Source organism: Impatiens glandulifera, chromosome 4 (assembly GCF_907164915.1).
Source record: "Impatiens glandulifera chromosome 4, dImpGla2.1, whole genome shotgun sequence".
In the NCBI taxonomy this organism is placed as follows: domain Eukaryota; kingdom Viridiplantae; phylum Streptophyta; class Magnoliopsida; order Ericales; family Balsaminaceae; genus Impatiens; species Impatiens glandulifera.
The window spans coordinates 129,798-154,751 of record NC_061865.1 but is presented as its reverse complement, the minus strand read 5'-3'; the positions used below and the strand labels follow the sequence as shown (position 1 = coordinate 154,751).

The window sequence follows — 24,954 nt, the reverse complement described above, 5'->3', positions numbered from 1 at the left end:
TGATAATCATTGTTCTCGGGTTTTTGGAACATTTTTTACTCTCTTATTAATGTCGGCATTCCCCTAACGCCAACGTTGACACTTCCTAACGCCAACGTTGATGTTGTTATTTATCAATGTCGGCGCTCCTTAATGCCGACGTTAATATTGTTCTTTATTAATGTCGGCGCTCCCCTAATACCGACGTTAATATTGTTCTTTATCAACGTCGGCATTCCCCTAACGCCGATATTGATAATGCTTTCTCTCGGGTGTTTGGAAAATTTTTAAATTTTATTAAACTTGTTTCATATGTTGTTGTACTACTATTAGCAAAAAAAGATCATTCATAAATACAAATCAATTTCATGTTTCAATAAAAAATTGAAATCGTATTAATATAAAAATCTCAAATCGTACCGATCGGGGGGAGGATGAGGCATCCTAGACATAAACGTCTGTATAGCCTCTTGTTGTGCACGCATCATCGCACGCATCTCTTCCATTTCATGTCTCTGATGTGCGCGCATCTCTTCCATTTCACGTCCATATTGTGCACGCATCTCTTCCATGTTATTGTTCTCCTCAATCATTGCTTCCGTTTGTTGATGTTGTGACACACATGTGCTATTGACGCTCGAGGAAGAACTTCTCTGTTGATCTGCTCTAAAGTGCGTTGGACATATTCTCGATCCTAGCCACCCTCCTGTGGTGATGTCAACGCTATGTTATATTATTAATGGTGTTTTGGTGAGAAATGTGTGAAAACAATCAATCAATGGTGTTTTGGTGGGAAATGTATGACAACTTAGTGATCTAAAATTATATTAGTTACCAATTTGGGCTAGAGAATCCTCAAGAACAGATTGGAGTTTATTTGAAGAGATTTTACTATGATCAATTAGATTTTTTCTAATAGTAGTTTTTTTCAAGTTGCTTCATATTTACCGTATAAGTTGAGAGTATGAAGTTGATCAACTGTTAGTTCTAAAATCTGAACTAGTTACCAACACCTTCTAGTTTTCGTGCCAAAATGTTTTCAACCTATATTCTTTACAAACAAATATTAGTACCGTCAATATCCCCACCTCTTCACAATTACCATTTTTTATACAACTGAAACAAAATAAATATGTTTATACCAGTAAATTCGTTTTACTTTATTTGAAAAATCAGTTCATTTAGTGGCGTTCTCACACATTTTTCACCAAATTTGATAAAAACTCCCCTTTAAACGCTACTAATATTTTTTATATACCCATATAGTCTAATGATAAGTTAATAAAAATAAAATTGATTGATTGTTTTGAAGATTGAAATTTGTGAAAGATTAATGAAAAATGTGAATAAGTTAAACTAGATACTTCAAATTTAATATAAAGTTTTGATGAATATTTCAAGATCTAATATCACTATCACACTTCACAATCCTCAATTATTTGTTTTGGAATCATAATTAAAATATTGCAACTCACATCATATCATTTTTATTATTTGAAAATGGTTACACAATCCTACACCAAATCATATCTTAAGATTATTTATCTATCTTGTTATGTGCTTAACAAAATAATCAAACTCCAAACGTGTAACACCACCTTCTTCAACAACTTTCCTCAAAACATAACCAATTTCCTTCGCGCATCTGCTCCATCTCATTTCGCAACATAATTTCATGTTATTTGATAAATTTTTTATAACCACGAACAAGAATGTGATGACTTATGAAGAGTCATTAGAAACTCTTTCAATTCCTGAATGTAGTGAAAAAGAAGGGTCAAAAGAATGGTGGTGATCTAAGTAGTAAAGGAAGAACTTTATATGTCGATAATATATAATCAAATAATTAAATAAACCATATTGATGAACAACTTGAAATCAATAAACCAAGATACTGAAGTGACTGTAGGAATTGATTTCTCCTTGTGATCTTCAACCAATGTGTTTCTAACCAATAAACAATCAAGTTTTTATGAGAAATCTTCATCTTTAATTTTCTTTTAACCAATTAAAGATGGAGATATCTCAAAAGAGATCGATTGATGATCATTAAAAAGACCCCGATTGGCTATTGGTTGTAAGAAAATCAGTAGTTTCACTTTTCACCACTAAAGAAATTTTAAATTCCTTAAGGTGAATCGAGAGAGGAGCGTTCTATTTAAAGGTCATGAAACTTATTTAAAAAAGAATGCAGCAATGACATTTGTCAACACGTTGTTGATATTATAGACTATCAGCGACGACTATAGCATACTACCGTAGCTGATAGTTTTTATAATATCAGCCACGTCATTTGTCGGTGTCGTGGCTAATATTATAGATTATCAGCCACAACATTATACTATCGTTGTCTCTAATACTCCTTATAATATCAGCCACGGTGATAGTATAATGGCGTGGATGATAATCTTTTTTTAAAAATGGTGGGGAAAGGTTGGGAAAGCCAGACTATTAACGACGACATTGACAACGATAACCGTCGCTGCTAATTTTTATCAACGTCAGTGTAACTCCGTCGTCGCTACTAATTTTTATTAACCACAGTGTTTTAGTCACCATCGCTAATAATATTTATTAACCACTGCGTAATTTTGTCGTCGCTAATAACCCTAATTCTACTAGTGGAGGTTGCCTTCCTTAAACTAAAAAAAAAAAATGGGACAATTGGAGAGTCAAGAAGTTTGGGGTTAATATATATTGACTGATTGTATATATCATTTAGAACGGAAGAGAGTAGTAGTTATTATAGAGATCGAGTGAAAAGAATTCCACCATTGTTAGAGTTCTAAGCTTTGAGAATTTTGAGTTTGATATTTTTGCTTGATTGATGGTGTGTGATTGATTTTATGCTGTTTTTCTAAGAGTCCAGTGAGTGGATAGGAAAGTGATCAATCAAAGGTTAGCTAGCTCAATTTTGAATTTTCGTTTTATTTTTTAGAATTAATAAAATGTAATCAAATATTTGCTAATGCATTATTTTATAGTTTTAAAATAGATTGAAATGAGATAAACAGACACGACTAAATTTGAATTTTTTAAAATTATTTGAAATTATGAAATCTTCTTATGTTGTTTACAATTGATCATTACATGTTGTAGAATTATTCTAGAATAGTTAGAGGCAATTCAATACCTTAATTTTAACTTTGAGATTTTAAATCAAAATTTTAAAATAATTTATGTGTTTTAAAATAAACATAGTTAGATTATGACTTTTTGATATAGTTTGATGTTTTTAGGGTGTATTGAGACACAATTAGGTCATCTCTTCTTGAAAAAATAAAAACCAAATTAGTTAAGAATTTTTTTAGAAATTTTAAAAATGAAATTTGTACGAACTTTGTTGATCAACTGTTTAATGTGTAGAGGTCGAATTGATCTAAAAATTGAACACTAGATAGATCTCATGATTGCATATAGAAATGTCCTTAAGAAAATTCTCCTATTTGAACTATAAGAAACCGTTTTAAGGTTTACAAAGCCAATTGAATTGAAAACTAGAAAAATGCTGAATATGTGTGGTCATATTTGTCGATGACAGGCTGTAAGGGGATTCCATTGATACTATATCTTTTGTTCTTAGAGAAACTCATTGCCCTTTTAGAAAATCTCGTGCACGTTAGTTTTGTATTATTTGTGTGATTTTCTTCATAAATGTAATGTTTTTGTCGTTTTGCTTAAACGACTATCCATTTAATAATATTATTGTAGGAATAATTTTTGTTTAAAAAACTCATTAACGTATACTTGCTGGTTCAAGCGATGGAAATGCCTACATATGGTAGGTAATAACACAAGAGCAAACAAAACTATAAAAGATCTTGATGAATGACTATTGTTGTTGACATTGATTGTCACCTACAAATTTAGTTGAACAAAAGTGAAGAATATCCTATGATTCTCAAAGGTCATGATGTAGAGGTTATTTGGTTTCCCTTTACAAGCTACAGTAGTGTTGTTTTTTCTTGGTAGTAGTGATTTTAAAGTGTGAAATATCGCAACTTCTTCAGATGATTTTGTCTGTATGATATGTTGTAATAATAAAGTACAGTGATACTTAAAAGGAACGTGTATAATTTTTATGTTTAAAACTTGTATGTATATAGGTTCAGGTTTGAAATTTGGAGACCAAGTTTTACTCAAATACAACATCACCATCATCTAGAAGGAGAGTCATGTTCTTTTTTTAATGTAGTTGTATGTCTAACAATAGCCTTTAGAGCGATATATATTTTCTAATAACAACATGACTTAGAGTGATTATTATTGGTTAATAACAACAGACCTTATGACGGTTCATATTAAGTAATAACAATCCTCTTTAAAACGGTTAATATTGCTTAATAAATAATAACAACCGCTCATAAAACGATGTTTATTTCTTTTTTGAGCAATGCCTGCGGAGGCTCTATCAACGAATGTCAACCGCCTTTTGAGTGGTTGCATTTTCTCAATGCCAACTACTCAATATCAACGGAAAATCCTGTTGGTATTGTCATTTTTTAATTAGTGATACCACTGCCTTCCCAAAGTGAATGTTAGGACTAGGGATGACAACGGGTACTCTACCCGCCGGGTAGTGAAATACTCATCCCCAAACTCGATTTTTATTTTACTATCCGAACTCAACAGTTGTATATCTCTATTTATATTTCATTCCCGATTCGTCGGGTACCCAATCCCCGACGAGTATCCTATTACACGATTAAAATATGAATTTATATTTATTATTTCTAAATATACTAAATATTAAAAACAAATGAAATTATTACTTACTTGTATTGTATAGTTATGTTATAAAAGTTGAAAAATATAACAATTTTGTTGTTATTACACATTGGAGTTCCAACAAAAATTAGGGAGAATGTGAAGAAAGTTAAAAATTGTTGAACTTGAAAATAAAATATGAAGAGTGAATAGATAGAAATAAAATATTTTATTATTGAAAAAGTGAAGATTTATGGGGAAGATAAATTAAAATGATGTAGGAGTGGAGTATGAGTATGGGTAACATAAATAATATATCTATTGTAAATTTATAATAATGTGGAAATTGAAAAGTTATTTTAAATTTTAATAAATATATATATATATATATATATATATATATTAATATTAATATTTTAGGGATCGGTTTTGGATTTGGGTTTTGCACACTTCTCATCCCTAACTCCGAACCCGAATGGGTAATCCATTTAACTACTCAACCCCGACACTAAATCCGATTTAAAATACTCCAACCCGACCATTGATTGTCCACAGGTATCAGGTACCCATTGAGCCTCTTTTAAGCTGCCCAAGCCAAATGCCGAATTTAGATGATGCACCGGTCCGATATCTGATACCTTAGTACAAGATATCAAAGATGATCTACTAGATGAACTCAAATCCTAGAATTGCCCTCTTAGGGTTAGACAAAACCACATTTTATCCTACTGAACCAATATTTAAGCATTTCATGAGGATTTTGATGCACACATTCGTATAAGGTCTCTTGGCTACAGACATGCCCATCACTTTTAAAATATTTCCCCATATTTGGAGAGTTGGAACAATGTTCAAAGGATCAAGATTTTGAGAGAGCATAAACTACTTGGCCGAACTCGTCAAGAAAAAGGGTCAACACACAATGAAACGCAAAGGGGCAGATGGACAAAGACAACCGATATCCTACCTTAGATAAATTTGTATTTTCTTTTCATATATATTTTTTATTTTCATTTTCTTTATTTCTTGTAAGAAAAAAAAGAGTGAGAAAATAAAAGAAGAATAAAAAAAATGAGGGAAAATAATCATAATATATTGAATTTTTTTCATTCATTTCATTTTATTATAATTGAGATTAGTTATTTTCATAAGAAACCAAAAAACAAATAGCCTGTGTTGAGTTGATTTTAATTTTAAATTCTAATTTATGGACAAATTGGCCCAAAATTGCACTTGATTTAAATAAATTCAATTTTTAAAAAAATTTAAAAAATAAATATCATGATCTAAATAGAATTTCAAGAATTTACATAGATTTTTACATATTATTATTGTCACACCCAAAAATTCACTTTCGATCGAGTATCTTCGGTCCTGGCCAAAACCAAGGACCCATGAAAAATCTGTGTCAAGACCGAGGAAAATATGTGTCAAGACCGAGGGGTCCGACCGAGGATATTTTTGCCTTACTCATAATTCAACCAACTCATACTTATGCCACGTTATTCTTATGCAAACCCATACTTCTACCTCCTCATACATATGCCACCCCATGTCATGACAAGCCCGTTATATTAAAATATATAACCCATGCTATGAACAGTTGATGACAAACCCTTTATATTAATATATACAACTCATGCTATGACCAGCTGATGACAAGTCATTTATATTAAAATATACAACCAATGCTATGACCAGCTGATGACAAGCCCTTTATATTAAAATATACAACTCATGCTATGACCAACTGATGACAAGCCCTTTTCATTAAACAATTATTTAACCCATGCTATGACAAAGCCATGACAAACCCTTTTCATTAGCAACTTGTCCAACCCATGCCTATGACAAGGCTATGACAAGCCCTTTTTATTATCAACTTATCCAACCCATGCCTATGACAAGGTCATGACCAACCTTTTTCATTAAACAATTGTTTAACCCATGCTATGACCAACCAATGACCAGCCCTTAAGATGGGTTGAGAAAAGAGTTTGCCTTAGATGATCTTGCTAAAGTGAAGAAAGTTCTTATAATATGCCTTCTTGTTTCTTAGTGAGAGGAAGATATGATAAAATGAATGAATAAGAATTGTATATTAGACTCAATAAGCTTATTGAGTCTAATATACAATTCTTATTCATTCATTTTATCATATCTTCCTCTCACTAAGAAACAAGAAGGCATATTATAAGAACTTTCTTCACTTTAGCAAGATCATCTAAGGCAAACTCTTTTCTCAACCCATCTTTAGAAACCCACACCAGCTTTATATGATCTGTTCTTCAAAGTATAATTTGTTCTTCAAAGTATAATTTGTTCTTCAAAGTATAATCTATTTCTCCAAGGTATAATCTATTTTCCAAAGTATGATATGTTTTTATGGAAACCATAGTGAATAATGATATTTGTTTTTGATGAATATGGGATGAAGGCTAGCCAACATGAGCTCTAGTAGTTCGATTCCAAAATTATGGTTGCTTATTACGGGACTAATTTCTGAACATGAGCTATTAGAATATTTACCCACACAAAATGTGTCTAACCAGGTTGTGGACTTTAGGGATAGACTTCGAAGAGTTCCCTCCAAATATGTGCTCAAAACAGATACATCACCTTGAGGATCAGCTCTCAAGGTCAAGGGTCCAAATATGTGCTCGAGATGTTATTGTTCCATCACTATGAGAAATGATTTTATAAACCAGCATATCAATACCAAGAAGATTTTAAATGTCTTTCTATAATCTTTTAAATGTTTGTTGGGTCTTTAGACTCACTATGCTTGTGTGGTGTAGGTACACAACAATAGATTTTATTAGCCATGAAGAAGCGATGCTTGGAGTGGGGCAAGGTGCATGGATTGTGTGTGAAGAGAGGAAAAAAGAATGAAGACCAAGTACTTTTAGGGTCTAGCACTTAAAGACCGCAGTTTTTGTAACAATGGACCATATCTTAAATGTTTTTGATGTAAAAGACCGTGTCTGGTTTTAAAAGACTGAATTTTTGTAGCACCACTTATATAAATATACAACTTTTCCGTATATGTTTCTATTTTTCGTTTATGTATGTTAACATTTTAAAACATCCCTCACTCGTTCCAAGTAATGTAGGTGTTAGGGATGTTACAATTATGCTCAAAGAATAATCGATTGAATTTTAACTTTGTTGTAATCACACAAAATCTATACTTCAATTTATAATATTAAAATAATTTTTTTAAATTATTTTTAAATCATTAAGATCAAAATAATTAACCATATAACCAAAAACTTATTTAAAAAAATTAATTATGATTAATTACTGTGCTAATTAATTAAGAGTTAAAGGCCAAAATAAAAAAAATATATATATTTGGGATAAATGTTGAACAAATAATGTCTCAAAAAAATTTTAAAAAAATTAAAAGACAAAAATAAATAATTTTGATGAATTGTTGTATCTATTTCATCTAAAGAGAATTATTTATTTAAATCCTATAAATAAATAAAAATAAAAAAAATTGGCAAAATATTTGTTATATTTATTTTAATATTTTGTGTATTTAAAAATATCAAAATTAAAGTCAAAATGGTGAAAGAAAAGTCAATTTCAAATAAACTCTTAAGGTTTTTAAATAAAAATAAAATTGTGATCCTATGTAGTCGAAACAAAAAAAACGATAACAGCGCACAACAGGACCACCGGATCATCGCTGGATTTTCATTCAGCGCCTAGAAAGTGGTCGCGTAGCCGATTATAGCCAAAGCAATGCGCGCCCGGGCCACAACGAAACGGCTAACGCCTCATTAGCCAGGATGCTAACGGAACGCTAGCGTATGACAGAACGCCATAAGAATGCCAACGGAACGCTGGAAAGCGCTCAAAACAACGTCGTTTTGAGCATCACCTTCGTCTCCAACGCGACCGCTGTCTAGATAATCTTGAACAGTCGTTGATGATTTCTCCTTTTTGAAACTCCTCCACATATATTTCACCATTTCGGCTCATTTAAATCCTGAAATTATCACGCTACGATGGTGATCATTTCTCCTTATCAAAGTAGGGATGAGTCACCCTTATTCCAGCGACTTCAGCCAAGAACAACCAAAAGTCATTAATGGCTTTTGGCCAATTCAGGCCACTATGCTTTCCCAACTGACATAGGATGTGTATAAATATTCGTTCAATTCATTCTGAAGTCAACCTACCAACACAGAACCCTTAAATCGAAGGAAATCAAAATCCGACATTAAAGTTTCAAAGCTTCGGATTTTTCGAATTTTATGTTTAAGGCATTAAAGCTTGGATTTGTGCATCTAGAAAGTTTTCCTAAGGATCAAGAAGTATTCTTCAATCCTTGATAATGTTCCAATCAACCTCTAATTCATACTTACAATTTAAATTTGAAATCTATATATTTCAAATTTCATAAGCTTGTATGCTTGTTGTTTGTGGTATTTTATGGTTGAGAATTCATTCATAGATGATTTATAAACTATCTGAATATGATAGAACCGATCAATCGATCTAAATAACAAAAACTCAAATTAGAATTTCAAAAATAAAAAAAAAAACGGGTTTTCTGTTCTTGGGTTAATTCGATCGAAGCACAGCCCAAAAAGCTTCCCAACATTATTTAAAACATGTTGGGAACCTATTTGGACAATGTTTGATCAAAATTAAAAAATTTAAAATTAATGAAAATTTTGAGTTCTTGATTTGGTCAAAACAAACCGTCAATGTTCTTATTTTGGCACCAATCAAGTATATGTAGAATAAGAAAGCAATTGGATAGCTCATTTCACTTTAAAACAACTTTAAAATTAAAAACCTGATTTTTTTATCACAAACTGTTTTGAACGAATTGATCATCATTCAGGTCGATCCATACCTTGAGACGATGATCAACATGTTCCTGAGAGTTTTGTGAAGCTACTTAATTAAGCTCTTAGATCAAAAAATCAGAGCTAAAAAATGAATTTAAAAAAATTGAATCCTTGTGTTCTTGATGACTGAGGCTTGTTAGCCTAGGACTGAGGATCCTCGGTCCGGACCAAGACTAAGGACCGATAAAAATAAGCCAGGACCATGACCTAGAACCGATGTTCTTGAGGTAGGACCGAGACTTAGGATCGATGTTCTTGAGCTAGAACTGAGAAATCCGACTAATGATCCTCACCTAGGACCGATAAAATTCGGACCCAGGACTGAGAGGTCTAACTTGGGACCAAGACTCCTAGGACTCACGACTGAGAAATCCAAACTTGAGACCGAGACTCCCAAGACCTAAGACCGAGAGGTCTAACCTTGGGACCGAGAATCCCAAGCTTGGGACCGAGAGCTCCCAAGTCTAGGACCGAGGAACTTAGCCTAGAGCTAGTCCCATACTAAGAGGTTTATACACCTCGACCAAGAAACCTAGCCCAGGCTAGTCCAGGACCGATAGGTTTTTAGTTTTACACATAGACCGGTAAAATTAACTAAGAACTGAGAGTCCTTAACACCACGACTGAGAGACTTTGATACTCAGGCCGAGAGCTCCCGAGCCTAGACCGAGGGTCTCCGGACCCTGACCTATAAAATCAGACCCAAGCCTCAAGACTCTGATCCTAAGGCCTATTTTGTTCCACTTTTCAAAATCCAAAATTATTTTTATAATTTTGGGACTCCTAGCCATTTTCTAAAAATTCCGAAAAATTAGAAAATGTATTTTAAATATTTTTGCGATATTTTCACAAAAATATTTTAATAAGGCTTGTTTGTGTTTATATCTAAACCTTAATACCTTTAAAAAAGACTGATATTCTTCATGTATTTTCACCCTAGTTATCATACGCAACATGTACCATCATTTAAATATTGATGTTTTAATAACGCTAAACCTATAAGCATGACTATGACCCGAAAAATAATTGGTTAAAACTCAAACGCTATACAACCGATTTTCAAAAACTAACTTTATAAGTTGAACCCATTTTTAAAACGGGTACGGAGAATGAAGCGCGAAATCTTTTTCTCGAGTATCATCAAACTTCGAACCAAATGAAATTTAGTGCAAAATACGTTTGTACAGGTACACTTTTTTATTGATTTTTCTAAAATCATTTGGCGACTTTATCTTCAAATAAATAATATCTTCTTAAATTAATTATGTTTAATTAATTTAAATCAGATTTCATAAAAAAATCAAATCGTCATTTGATTATAGCAAATCCTCGTATTATTAAAATTTGAATAAAATGAATTATTTTTACATAATTAATTTTAAAAGCTATCCGGTAATATCAAAATCTTTTCAAAATAATGTTTCATTTTAAAAGATGTCTAGCACGCAAACCAATGTTGAAATCATCGAACTTCGAGCCACCCCGAGCTCATATTGCCACGTATCGGGGTTACACTTGTGATTATTTAAAAAGTGTGCAAATAACACTAATGACAGTGGGATGTAATCATGTAAGCCCTTTAAAAAATCTATTGGACATGATGAATAAAAACGACATGAGGTAAAGGATGCCACTTCTCACACCCTATTTGATTGGTTTAAAAGTTTTGAAGAAAATCTGTATTGAAATTGTATGAAACGTTCATACTTTGTATTTTAATTTTTGCAATTAGTATTTAGGACCCTATTAGTCACATTTTAACTTTAATTCGGGAATGACACCGTATTCATATTGTTTCCATCTTACCAATTAGAGTAAACTTCACGTTTAAACCCATGAGGTGACATTGGGCCACGTCGACAATGTGGCTGACAATAAATTCAGACCAATAACAATTTTTGCTCATTTACGTTATTCTTGCATTTATGTGATAAATTGCTTACATGATCGCCTTTGTACGTGTAAAACCATTATAGGGTTTTATTTATAATTTATTTGGGACCATTTGTTCACCACAAATTTATTTTATAAATTGTCCATGTATATTATAAACGATAAGAATTATGACATGAGAAAAATAAAAGTCACAAAATATGAAAATAATACAAACACGTCCCTCAATATAATACCGAGCTCGTAGGTTTTCGAGAAGGGTGATTAAATCTCAACCGACTCCACCGACTTTCTAAAACAAATATAAAAAACGTTGTAATAATAGCATTATGAATAATATGCATCATACGATTACGATCATTGAAAGCTCGACGATTTTCTCCAATCAAATAGTCCACCAGAAAATTATCGAGATGGTAACCAAAATATGTAGATCATATTAGCCGACTCATCCAAACTTCTCAGTAACTATCCAATTTTAAAGTTGACATACACCAATTTGACTCCAAAATACCATTTATACTCTTTTAAAATTGAAAAAAAACACTTGAATTTTAGAAGGGTATTTTCTACCATTTGAAATCATTTGAAATCAAGAATTCAATTTATATAATTTTAAAGTTGTCAAAATCAATTAATTTTAAAATTTCATTTCTACAATTTTAAAGACGTCAAAATCATTTGAACTTTAAAGTACGTCGACAATTTTGAGGTTAAAAAAATCATTTGAACCATAAAATTACAATACCGTATATTTTGTTATGCGTTCAATTTTCTCCGATCACAATTTATACTAGGTTCAATTTGAATTATTTTATTTTAGATATAGTTCAAACTCTATACTCCCAATGAAAAATTCTAGTTATTCAACCTATCATGACTATTTTTAATTCTAAATACTTAAATAATAATGACCCTTCATTTTTAAAAAATTGAAGATCTCTCTTGCTTGGGAATTAACATATAAGAATTAGCTCCTCCTTAGCCTTGTGATTGCATGACTCCGATAACTTTCACTCTTGTTTAAAGAATTCTAAACTAGAATTGATACGTGATCTTGATATCTTAAAAATCACTTTGTCATTTAAAAAAAAGTAGTGATCCATAACAAATATAAAGAATGAAACTTTTATACCTTAAACTAGTATTATGTATAAATCTTGAATAAAAAAAAGTATAAATAATACAAGGATAAATAAATTATATGAAGATGAGTAGTGAAGAATTAATAGAGAGATAAAATTTTAACGGTAAGGCGAACACAATCAAGGAGATGAGAGAATATGAATGAATCAAAGAGTTTAACAAATTGATTAATAGTTTTCCTTCCTGTTTGGCTGATATTTGAGTAAGTAGCCCTTAACTTTTTCCCACTATAATCAATTTTTATTAGGCTCAATTGTTTCTGCTTTATTTTGTTACTAATAATTGTGGTCAAACTTTCCATCTTTATTCAATTAACTACTACTAGTAATGGTAACATCCAACATAGTGCATTAATCCTAATATCATTTCTATGTGTATCATTACCCACTCCTTCAATTTGTTCGTCCGCTAACAACAATAGTTGAAGATTCAATTGTAACTCAAAAGCATCTTGTGGCTCATGCAACCATATGAATTGAATGTCGATTGCACTTTCTGTTCGTTAATCACCATTAGTGGCATCTCGTTTCTTAAGACTAATTTTGAAATTTATAAGGAAATAACCGATAATTTCGCAGCACTGCATATCTCTTCTCCAAACCCAAAATTGTCGCGTTTTTGTCTCTTATACCTCTTGAGTCTTCACTTTTACTTCATCAATACTGGTTTGTAGGGCCACTTGAGGAACCAGACTTGTGTTCTGTTTCGTTCTTAACATTTTCCTCTAATAGCATAATCACCTTCTGCATTGCAGTCATCGTTTTTTTCATTCAGTCGAGTCGTTTATCATTTCAATCTAATTTTTTTATCACTTTCTTTAAACTTCAAACACATCTATTTTAGCTCGTTTTTCATTTCGAGTTCCATCATTTCCGACTAATTGAGTTCTCTGGCAATTTAAACTTCAAAAGAGACTCTCTTTCCATAAGAAAATATTTAGTTAGACCAAAAGTATATCCAACCAGTGAGCAACCAAAACTGATGGAATGGGGAGATACAGTTCCAACTATATTTTATCCACTTTCCCTGTCCTCAGACGAGGGACGAATCGAAAAATATAGACAATGTTGGCAATCGCTAGGTTTAACAAGGCTGATTATAATCACATAAAAGATCGCAATCGTGTGAATATCGCGAACTCAGATTCGCGATCGCGCCAAAATAATACACAGGTCTGCGACGATCTTTATCCTATGCAACACTTCTTCTTCTCGAGTAATTCAATTAAGATTCTTGTGAACGGTTTCTAAACAGAAATTACATAGGTAATTTCAGACAGATAGCTCAAATACAAATCGCTTCAACTATAAACTTCAATTTGTACACAATATTTTGCTAAGAACGAGTTCTGATACCACTATTATACATTGAACTAGAATTAAGTATAAATCATGGATAAAAAAAATATATTGATACAAAAATAAAAGAATTATATCAAGATGAGTAGCGAAGAATTAATGGATGGAGATAGAATCCTAACTGTTAGGTCAATACAACGGGATGAGAGAATATGAATTAACCGAAGAGTTTAACAAATTGATCAATAGTTTTCTTTCCTTTATGGCTCATATTTGAGTAATTAGCCTTAACTTTTTTTCCGCCAGAATCAGTTTCTGTCGGTACTTTTCGTCTTTATTAAATTAACTACTACTAGTAATCATAGTATATTAGCCCTAATATCCTTTTCCGTGTATCAGTAACATCTTAATGCTCACACAAGAATATTAGGAGGAAACAAGATATAGAGAAACAGAAAGACAATACTGTTTGTAGAAGCCGTGATTCCTAGTATTTACTTAGTTGAGGAGGTGGAACTCCTTCTTCCAAATGCTTATGACTTACAAGAACTCCTTCTTCCCAAACTTCAATACGCCTGCACAAAATGAAATCACCGGTCAAAAGGAGGGTAATCTATAAGAATGAGACAAAAAGGAGGATATACTTTTTGAAAGACACGAGACAACTAGTAGTACTAGTAATATACTTTTGAAGAATTAATACAGATTATATACCCAATTAGTCATGTGATAACTGTATGTAGTACAAATTAAAGAGAACGGACATGCACCTGGAACCATCAACGTTGATGCAAAGAAAGGGCCCATGTCTCCAACCATCTTTAAATTGGCCAAAAAATATCTCTCCTTGCTGGGAGTAGAAGCGTCCTTCACCATTCGGCTTTCCCTTCCAAAAATTAACAAACAATCTATCCCCAGTGTGATAGTATAACCAGCCCTGCCCCAATAAAACATCAGGTGAATCACATTCTAATTAGCCTCGTCTGTCCAATTCTTTCTCTTGGTATTACTATTGCTAATGAAAGAAGGGAAATACAGGAAAACATGCTACTACAAGTCATCATGATTATTTTCTAACTCCCCCTCAAAAGTACCTACTATCAAGTCAAGGAATGCAATATACATTATTGGGACTGAAGACTTGTCGTCTTCTAATTAAGTAAAGAAGAAACATTTTTATGTACGTACCTTTCCATGCATGACATCATCCCTCCAAGATCCTTGAAAGACATCTCCATTACTAAAGTAGAATGTACCCAGACCTGATCTCTTACCATATCGCCACATGCCATCATAACTGCTCCCATCATCAAGGGACAAGTGGCCCTGTATTTTCCGAGCCATTTTTTAGTTTATTGTCTACCCATACAAACAAGGATCCACTAGTACCTTAAATATATGAGAAACTGAGTTCTTAAATAACTACATCCTTATTTGCAGTTAGCAATATTGTACCTTCCCTTCCGGAAGACCTCCTTGGCAACGCCCCTCATATTTTCCTCCTCTGTATTTCATCACCACCATGGGGTTCCACTTCTTCCTTGAATCTCTCTCAGATTCCTGCATGCATCATGACTAAGACTTATAATAGGAAGGATATTCTATCGAGACCAAGATCCTACACAGTTTTTAACTATCCAACAAAACAAAAAAAATACGGTTCCCCTAACAGCTATGCTAGCTAGCTAGATACACTTCCAACTAATTTCTTCCCACTGCGATACATAGTCACAGCATTTGAGCATCATCATGCAAGACAATAAATAAAGCATGTGACTGACTACTCACATCATTTGCTAGCTAGATACACTTCCAACTACTTTCTTCCCACAACGATACCTATTCACAGCATTTGAGCATCACCATGCAAGACAATACATAAAGCATGTGATTGACTGCTCATTCAAAAAAACAAGGTATAACCAACAAGAAAAGAATTATTCTATTCAGTTTTATCACTTCTCAAAAAACTCATGGGTCCTTGAAGACATGTGACTTACTAGCATGGACGCGGCACGAACAGTAAGAATGCCTCCTTTTCGTTTATTAATACTGCTGTTATTTCCCTCCATAACTGGATGCCTGCCATCATTAAGATCATTTACTGCTTCAGCACCTGCACCGGACAATGCATCCCAGTCTATAACTTGGACACCGTGAGTTTGATTTCTCTTATCATCCTTATTTTTCATCTCAGGCTGAGAAGGACTCGAGATAGTGAGAGACTTTTTCATATCTATAAGTGTTTTGACACCAGCAGGAAGCCTCAAGATGCAAAAATTATCTGTCATGGGTGAGGCTCTAGAACTAATTGCCCCATTATCGTCTAGAATCTGGTAATCTGGTCCTATATCACCTCTCAAGAGCTTATCCCTGTTGAACATGTTTTCCCCTGGAAAATAAGAATTTATCAACATTAATTGTTCAGTGGGTTAACTTTTACCCAAAAATGTGAATTTGAAGAATGAAAGTGTGTATTTTATTCCATAGGATAGTACCTTTTAGATACAAATGTACATAGCATTTTCTAGGATCACTCTGGTTCCTATAATCATGGGATAGATATCCTAACTAACTAGAGATAATTATCTTCCTGAACATTAGGACATAATTAAAAGGGATAATTATCAATCTAACTATTACAAGATATTCTCTAATTAATTCAAATATTCTCAACAGGAACAAAAGAAAAAAAAATGTGTAAGCACCAATCCATCATGCTTATGCAAACGAGAGAATGGTAATTCTACCTTCTATGTATTGGTCATCAGATAAGGGCTCAACAGCTAACTCCAGTTCAGCTCTGCTTCTTTCAGAGGGACTATCAACATGAGTGTAAGATATTAGGCATCTCAGAGAGAACATATGAGACCAAGAGATGAACCGAGTAGAACCTGAAAGAACTTTTTTGGTTGCTACTGTTGCTCAATAACATCTGGAGTTCCTGTTCTAAATCTTCAGGTGTTTCATCTGAAAACCTTGAGTTTGACATCTCCTCCAATGGCAAAAGGAGACTATTCCTATTAAATATATTGAAAAAGAAAGGAAAACTTTTGGCAATTCTGGAAAATATCCCAGTTTCCTCGTGAGCCTTTGAGCTGGTGCCCCTGATATTGTACAAAATTTACACAAGGATCAAACGAAGAAGCGCATGAGCATATATACGAAAATTCATAATTATAGATATAACAGGAATTTTATTTTTTAAATGGTCCATGTATAATGAAAATTGACGAGAGTCTTTTAAGCACACAACGACAAGAACATGATATGAGAGAATAAAAAATAAAAAATAAATCGCAAAACATAAAAATAAGAATTATGTTGTGGTCTATTTGGAAAGAAAGAATTCGTAGAATCTTTCAAGGGAATAAGCATGGCATTGCTAAGATCAAAGGCTTCATTCTTCTTACTCTCGATACTATCAAGAAGAAAGGAATATGCAACGGATGGGACTTCTTTGAGCTTATTGGAATCTAATTTTCTGTAATTGTGTTCCATTTTCTTTTCCAATTCTTTTTGTTTCTTTTGAATGCTTATCACATTCACAACAATTTTCTCATTAATGAAAAGTTTACCCTTTATTAAAAAAAGAACAAAAACACAAGCACGTCGCCCAACAGATTATCGAGCTCATAGATCCTCAAGAAGGGCTCCCCGACCGTATCCACTGGCTTTAACGAATCTCAAAAACCCGGGCTTACAGTTTTTGCCTCCATCACTTAATTTAAAGTATTTAATCCTTGAACAACAAATATCTGTCACCCAGAAGAAATAATAATAACAGAACAAAACCACAAATTTTAGCTACCTTTACTAAGATGAGAAAGGATCTTACCCTAAAGCAATAACCGTAGATATAATCTGGTTGGGCACTACATTATGTTCTTCAACTACAGCTAACGCGATTTCACCAGAGAAATCAGTTACTTGACGAAAGGTATCCAGAAAGGACACAACATCGTTTTTGTCAATGACTGGAGATGCTACAATGCATATAACAGTGCCACCATGGTTCTAATATAGTAAAAGAAAGGTTAATAACATTAGAATGATAAAAAGGAACCTGTATAATAAGAAATGGATAAAATAAATCCTCAGTTACACAAAAAAAAAATGAGATCTCTGACCAATCTATAACAAACTTACAATTCAAATGCAAACACATTTTTATCCCAAATTATTTGTACCTTCAAGCTTATGCCAAGGAAAGGACAGTCATATACAGCTCTCATGATAGATGTCTTCATGTTATAACCAGCTCCAAATCCAATTTTCGCATCTTTGTAGCTCTCCAGAATCTGTACATGCATTAGTTTTTAATCCATGAAGTTTAAGTTTATGACATAAATGATATGTTTTGATATGCACATTAAATATGGTTACAATTTCTTTTTCTTTTTTTGAGAAGGTGCAATCAGAAAGATCCATCTGCCAGGTTAGAAGTTAGATTGATAATTTGTATCAAATAGCTTACCTTTGTGACATCTGAAACATTGAGTTCTTTCATCCCATTTGCAACTGAATGTAGAAGCTTCTTATTATTCCCCTGTCATGATCAATAGGAAATGCTGGAGAAACTCAAACCATGTAAGCCACAGATCTCAGAATGTGGATAAACTTACAGATATGAGAATTGATACGGCATATATAGCCATTAAGACAGCATCATTAGCAGTATTTAATGCTTCATCAAGGGTCACTAAATCTTTCTCTAGAAGTGCATTAGTATTGACCGCTGTGCCAAAGAAAAACGGGAGAGATAATACTTTGCAAAGGTAATAGAACTTAAATATTGACAAATATAGATAGATAGGAAATAATGTTTCAACAGGCTTGCAGAAATAATTCAAATAGAAAATAAAAATAAAAAAGGAAGAAATTAACCCACATCTTGACCTTCATTATCATGCTCTAGATCATTATGTAACCTAAAGGTATTTGCTTATCTGTTTTCTCATTTAAGTTTATTTGATGGACAGGCTTGGTTGAAGAGAATAACACCACTGCTTATTTAGTTTACTTTTGGTTTGAGATTAAACATTGGAACACATTGTAAAAAAGAGTTGAACAACATGTGGGCGGGTCTCAATGCATCTCAAGGATACATTTTAAAGGAACTCTCTGCTAACTAGTATTAGTGAGGATGGAGTAACTTACTATGTAAAACAGCTTATATCCTATTTACCACAAACTGGAAACTAGAACAAAAATAAGCCAATATCATGCAGATGCCTTGCTCTGTTACTTTCTCCTATCAGTCCAAAAATATACACACAAAATAAGACAATCAACAAAGTTGTCAGAGATTTCCAAGAAATAATTGAGAGACTACCTAATACAACTATTATTAGGTACAAACAGGAGTTATAAATTCTCGCCTGTACTCAAGATGGAATGATAATGTTGAAATATTAGATAGTTATTAAGTTATAAGATCAGCATATAATATTAATATGAATGGGAAAAATTAACTTTGATTAGGATACTACTAGCTATGATACACGTCTTGTATCATTATGTAAGACATGGTATTCTCACTAATGTAACTTCTTTATTTTTCTACATGGTATCACAACATTATGTTACAATTTGACAGTCTTTCTCTACCTCCGTCAATGGTTGGCGTAACTATTGGTGGAGGGATCCAATGGTCCAGTTAGTTTGTTTTTCTTATGGTACGACTATTGGTAAGCGTAACATCACGTTGTTTTTCTATTTCCAAAATTCTATCTTCAACTATTGGAAAAGAAAAGGAGATAAAATGAGTTGGAGATGAAGTTGTTAGAAACAAAGTAAGCTATTGATACAGAAGTCACTGGTAATAAGGCAGGTTGTAGTTGAGTCGAAGATGAAGTCTTAATAGCCAAAGTTGGGAGAGCGGGAGTAAACGAGGCATGAGAGGGGGAGACAAGAATGTTGTTACTATTAAAGCCTAAAACTATGCTGTAAATGCAAGTTAGTCATAGGACTTACTAACTTGGGTCGCTGACTTCTGGGAGCAATGGGTTGGTTAGAGCAACACGAAATCCATCAACAACGATTGGAAGCCCATCACCCTCGTTATGTGGTGGACGATTTGGAAGGAACGTAACAGAAGAATCTTTGATGGAAAGAGCTATGGGATAGAAAAGATCAAAGGCTTCCTCTTCCAAGCGTTCGCATCAATAAAGAGGGGGGTTTACATAGGATGGAATTATTTCTCATAGGAATCTAACCTTATTTGTTGTCTCTTTTCTGTTTTTGTTCTTTTGCTTGTGTAACCCATGAACACGTTATTTCATCAATTTTATAAAAAGATGACCTTTTTCAAGAAAATAACATACTAACTTGGATTTATGGGAAGTGTTGAAAAATATATATTTTTTAATATTAAAATATCATTCTATAATATTATATATGATTTTAGAATAATTAAATTTCATTAGGATATTACTATCTTATGTTAGTAGTATTGTTGTATCCTATAATAGACTTGTCATTTTCAATAATAAAACTTCTTTGCTTTTACAGATAAAGTTGGGTTGAGAAAAACATATGTATAAGAAACATAAACTGCATTGCCTAATCAATCATATTTCATATTGATGCCATTACACTTCTTAGGAAATATATAACTCACTAACACACAAATTGGTATGGTCCTGAAGTTCATTTTCCAAATCTTTCACCTGCAATGGAAATAATCAACCATCATTATTAAAGCCTTTGGAGAAATGATATAGTAAATAAAAGGAAGGCAGAAGAAGGATAAAACACTCTATTTAGCAGAGTGAAGTTAAATATTCATAAGCCCTAATATTGCATTTAATCATGCCCATAATTGACGGAATATAAGGACATCATTTTTACTAGCCTCTCCTATGAAATAGTTTAGTCCTACCATGTTGTCCATATTTACATCACTAAGAGTCCAGACATGAGGTTAACTACTAAGAATCTATTGAATATGCATTGATCAACTCAGTATCATAAATCCAAGCAAAGATACAAGGTCATAGAGAAAGACATGCTAAGTTAATGTTTCTCTAGCATCCATTCACAGAGGGAGAAGATGAGGCTTGAGCTTCCTACCTCATCTTGGCGCCTTCTTCCTTCAAAACTGAAGGGCTTTAAAACGATACCAACAGCTAATCCATTTGCCATTTTAACTCTCTTCAGAATATCAATAACTTTAGTAATGTGAGAACCATAAGCTGCACTAGCCACCTGAGCAATTATTCCCATATATGAAAACATCATGTCAGCAATGTGCTGTAGCACATGCACCACAACAATAAAGGAAACAAACATTAAAATCAAGTAGTGAGAGGTATGGAATCTACAAACAAGAATAACGGCTTTGGAACATGAATGCAACGTCAAAGGAACTTCCACAATTCTTGGGGTGATTTCTGCAAAAAAAGCATAAGAAAAAGATTAGAGTATGTGCACAAAGGAAGCAAGAGACATAAATGCATCAAGAAAACAAATGAAAAGCAATTTTCCGTGTTTAAATCAATTTGGCACCTGAATGTGCTAATTTATATATTTGTTCTAGTAAATGTTATTTCGTAAAATTTATGTAAAGAAAAGGAAATAATATACAAATTATACATCTCTGATTTACAGCGATATTCTATTCCGATTGTATTATGGTCACTAAAGGCCCTGCCATGAAATAAAAAAAAGTTAGATTACATCTAAAGTGGCTAGTACTACTACATCCCCCTTGAAAGCTAGGGATGTATCGCCGTTGAAGGCTAATATGTTGCGTTGGAGGTTACTGTGTCTTTTTGGTCAATTGGAGATCAGTTGAAGGGAAGCTGGGGGAAGTCTAAAGGGAGAGAGATTAATGGTTGTTAACTCGTTTTTTTTAAATAAGTGAAGTCCATAACTACATTTATTAAATTATCGGAAAGAAGACACTTGGGCAAGTAGATACATTTTCATGGGGAATGATACCAATTAGATACAAGTCACAACATAGTTTGTAATGAATTACTCAAAAAAGGTAACATCAAAGGGTACATAGTACCAAACAAAAAACTGTTCAAAATCGAACTGATACGACTTGTCTCTAATACGAATTAGGGTTCTCTAAATGAAACCCTAAGAATGAAGGACTGAGATACGCCCCACGCATTATGATCTAAAGGACGAGGTAGGAAGCCATTGTAGAGTCAATTAAGAAAAACATGATTGGCACATGGAACTAGATAATTAGATATAATGTCTGAATACATATAATAGCATCTAAAAATAAGGGGAGACCCTACTATAAAGAGATCAACTTTAGTTTTAATAAAAATAGTAGTTCTAAGTCACTCTATCAAGAAATTATCTCACTTTCCCTTTCTTTCAAGATTCTAAGACCCAATTGAGGGTTTGCATCAATTTCATCCTGAATGATCAATTGTTTATTATAGAAAGAGGTCTCATGGCATTTTAAAGCAAGAAGCAAGAGTTTGGGTTGCTTTGTTTGCTTGCATCCTTTGGTGTATTTAATTAGCAAGGAATCAAAGGATCTTCAATAACAATAGTAATGACTTTCATTGTGTTTGGAGAAGTTCCAAGGGGATGATTAAATAGAAAGCTCATCTTTACGGTTTGAACTTTAATACTTATACTTGAGAGCTTTCCTTTGTAATTTTTCTTTGCTTTTTGGCTTCTATGGGATCAAGTTGTGAAACTTGATCACTTTGGACGCGTTCTCTTTTATTTTTGAAGATGTTTGTTTTCTTTGTTGATTGAAATCTTGAATTGACAAACATTACCTTTTTAGTATATATATATATATATATATAATATTTGGTACTCTAGACTATGCCACTCAAGCTAAACATGGAACGTTGCAAACACAGTTTCATAATACATGGCCAATTGGTTGTTTTGTTTCTTTCTTATTATGATAAATGTCACAACCCATAAGCCTATCCAATTCAGCAAACAAATAATGCATTGACCTTTGGATGTTTCACCATAGTAAATGCGACCTTAGCGATGACTATGAATAATGAAAAAAGTTGTATGTTTACAAAATTATTAATTCACTGAGCATATTAATAAAATCGTTGTCAACTAACCTTTTTTAGCAAGTTTTTCCTGTAGTTGCAAATTCTCTGAGTCCTTATAGAGAATATCCCTGTGATACAATGTTCAAGTAAGAACGCGGATACGTTTGGCAATCCATAGGATATTTCTTAGTGAAACAGCTAAAGAAGAAAAAAAATGTTTGGTCAATCTTAACAAAGAGATGAAGAGACACAAGAAGAAGAAAACATTCCCCAGCATAAGGCATCACCTAGATATCACAACATCCTTATCGTTTCAGATAATGGAAATTTCCACTGTTTGGTCAATCTTAACAAAGAGATAAAGAAACACAACAAGAAGAAAACATTCCCCAGCAAGCTTCAACTTTGGCTTAAATATCAAACAAGAACGGCAAACCAAGTTTTGGCACAAAGACAGTGGATCTAATTAGGAAGTCTGTCATCTCCACACACACATAGGAATGAATACAAACAACAGATTAAAGGAAGCAGACAATAAAAAAGAAGATTAGTCCTCTCCTTTTCTGTCCTCAGACATGACATCAAAGTGTATGTTCTTTCGTATAGTGACAAAAGGAATGTGGTGGGGGTGTAAGTCTCACCATAGTGAGCGATTTTAAAGAAACGCAATAAAGAACGACAGACAAATAATCAAATTTTTTTGGTAAAGAACATATAATATATAGAAAAATGCAATAACATATCCAGTGAAGCAATGCTATAAATCGTAACTAACTGAATATCAAGCTTGATCGAAAAGAAGGAAAATAAAACTAGATGCAAAGTAAGAAATGATAAGATCTGGCATAATCCTGGGTGGGATGTAATTTTCCTCAGAGAATTTCTTCCATAAACAAAGGGAAGCTTATAATTATCCATATATAGGTAACAAACAGTTAAGGCAGACACAAATAGGGATTGAATTTCAGCAATTCCGGTTAAAACGATAATCAGAAGCGACCTTAATACCAGAAAAATATGAATAAGAATGGGGGAAGTACCAGAACCGCAAGGAGTTGGAACGGAGAGGAGAATTCAAGCAAAAGTCGATAATAGCATCTTTCCTACTGCCAATACCAATCACTTCAACGAACTCAGAACCCTCCCACAGATCATTCGATTTATTCTCCTTACCTTGATTCTTCCCATCTGAAGTCTCATTCTTCAGAGACGCCTCTAAACAGAAATCTGCACGGTGATGCTTTACATTGCACCTTGTTATTATGTTGCGGAACCTCAAGCAGTGAAATAAGTGAGAATGTAAAGGGACGTTGTGAGAGGTCTGACAACAATGGAAGAATGAAGGATTGTAAAACGCACGGAGTACTATGGAAGAAGCTTGAAGTTCCATGAGGATGGAGGAGAGGTCTTGAACCAGTAAAATTTATCTTTTTGTTAAAGGCGACTCCATTATGATTTATGATATTAAGGGTTCCTAGACGTGCTTTATACTGGGATTTTTATCCGAAAATCATATATTCTATATTTTGTTTTTCTAACATTAAATATAAATTATTCAAATTCATTCAATAAAATATTTAAATATTTTTACTCTACTTTTTTAAAATTTTAATTTTAATTAAAAATTATTATAATAATTTAACCTAACAAAAACTTAAGTAATATTTATTTTATCAAATAAGATTTAAAAATAAAATAAAAATCTTACGAAAAACAATATTATTTATTTTATCAAATAAGATTTAAAAATAAAATAAAAATCTTACGAAAAACAATATAAAAGAGTCCTAGAAGAAAAAAAAAAGTTGAATAATAAGGTTCTCTTTTTTTTCATTAAATAAATTAATTAATTTAAATAAGAAAATAAATTTGACGAAGTCAAATATATATATATATATATATATATATATATATATATATATATATATATATATATATATATATAATTTGAATTTGTTCGGTTGAGTAGGGATGAAAACGGGTACCCTACCCGACCAGTAGTAAAGTACTCGTTCTCGATTCGTCGGATATTCAATCACAATAGATACTCCATTACCCAATTAAAAA

At 32.7% G+C, this 24,954-nt stretch overlaps 1 protein-coding gene across 1 annotated transcript; it reads right to left on the bottom strand.

Annotated features, from left to right (window-relative positions):
• Nucleotides 1-14,129: 14,129 nt before the first annotated feature.
• LOC124933973 (protein ACCUMULATION AND REPLICATION OF CHLOROPLASTS 3, chloroplastic) lies at nucleotides 14,130-24,333 on the bottom strand. The gene is made up of 16 exons (XM_047474426.1): nucleotides 23,928-24,333; nucleotides 22,957-23,015; nucleotides 21,221-21,285; nucleotides 20,966-21,100; nucleotides 20,514-20,562; nucleotides 18,517-18,629; nucleotides 18,369-18,440; nucleotides 18,082-18,192; nucleotides 17,730-17,908; nucleotides 16,786-16,998; nucleotides 16,642-16,712; nucleotides 15,892-16,283; nucleotides 15,347-15,451; nucleotides 15,080-15,217; nucleotides 14,662-14,828; nucleotides 14,130-14,466 (listed from the first exon to the last, which is right to left on the bottom strand). Exons 1-16 carry the CDS (start codon nucleotides 24,275-24,277, stop codon nucleotides 14,379-14,381), a joined length of 2,307 nt encoding a protein of 768 aa, XP_047330382.1. The 5' UTR covers nucleotides 24,278-24,333; the 3' UTR covers nucleotides 14,130-14,378.
• Nucleotides 24,334-24,954: the final 621 nt, after the last annotated feature.

Excerpts from the sequence above, each read along its gene's own strand:
- LOC124933973 (XM_047474426.1), bottom strand. The coding sequence starts at position 24,277 with ATGGAACTTCAAGCTTCTTCCATAGTACTCCGTGCGTTTTACAATCCT. Across the intron at positions 23,016-23,927 it reads TCCAACTCCTTGCGGTTCTG|GGATATTCTCTATAAGGACT; the intron begins GTACTTCCCCCA and ends ATTGTATCACAG. Across the intron at positions 21,286-22,956 it reads GGAAAAACTTGCTAAAAAAG|AAATCACCCCAAGAATTGTG; the intron begins GTTAGTTGACAA and ends CTTTTTTTGCAG.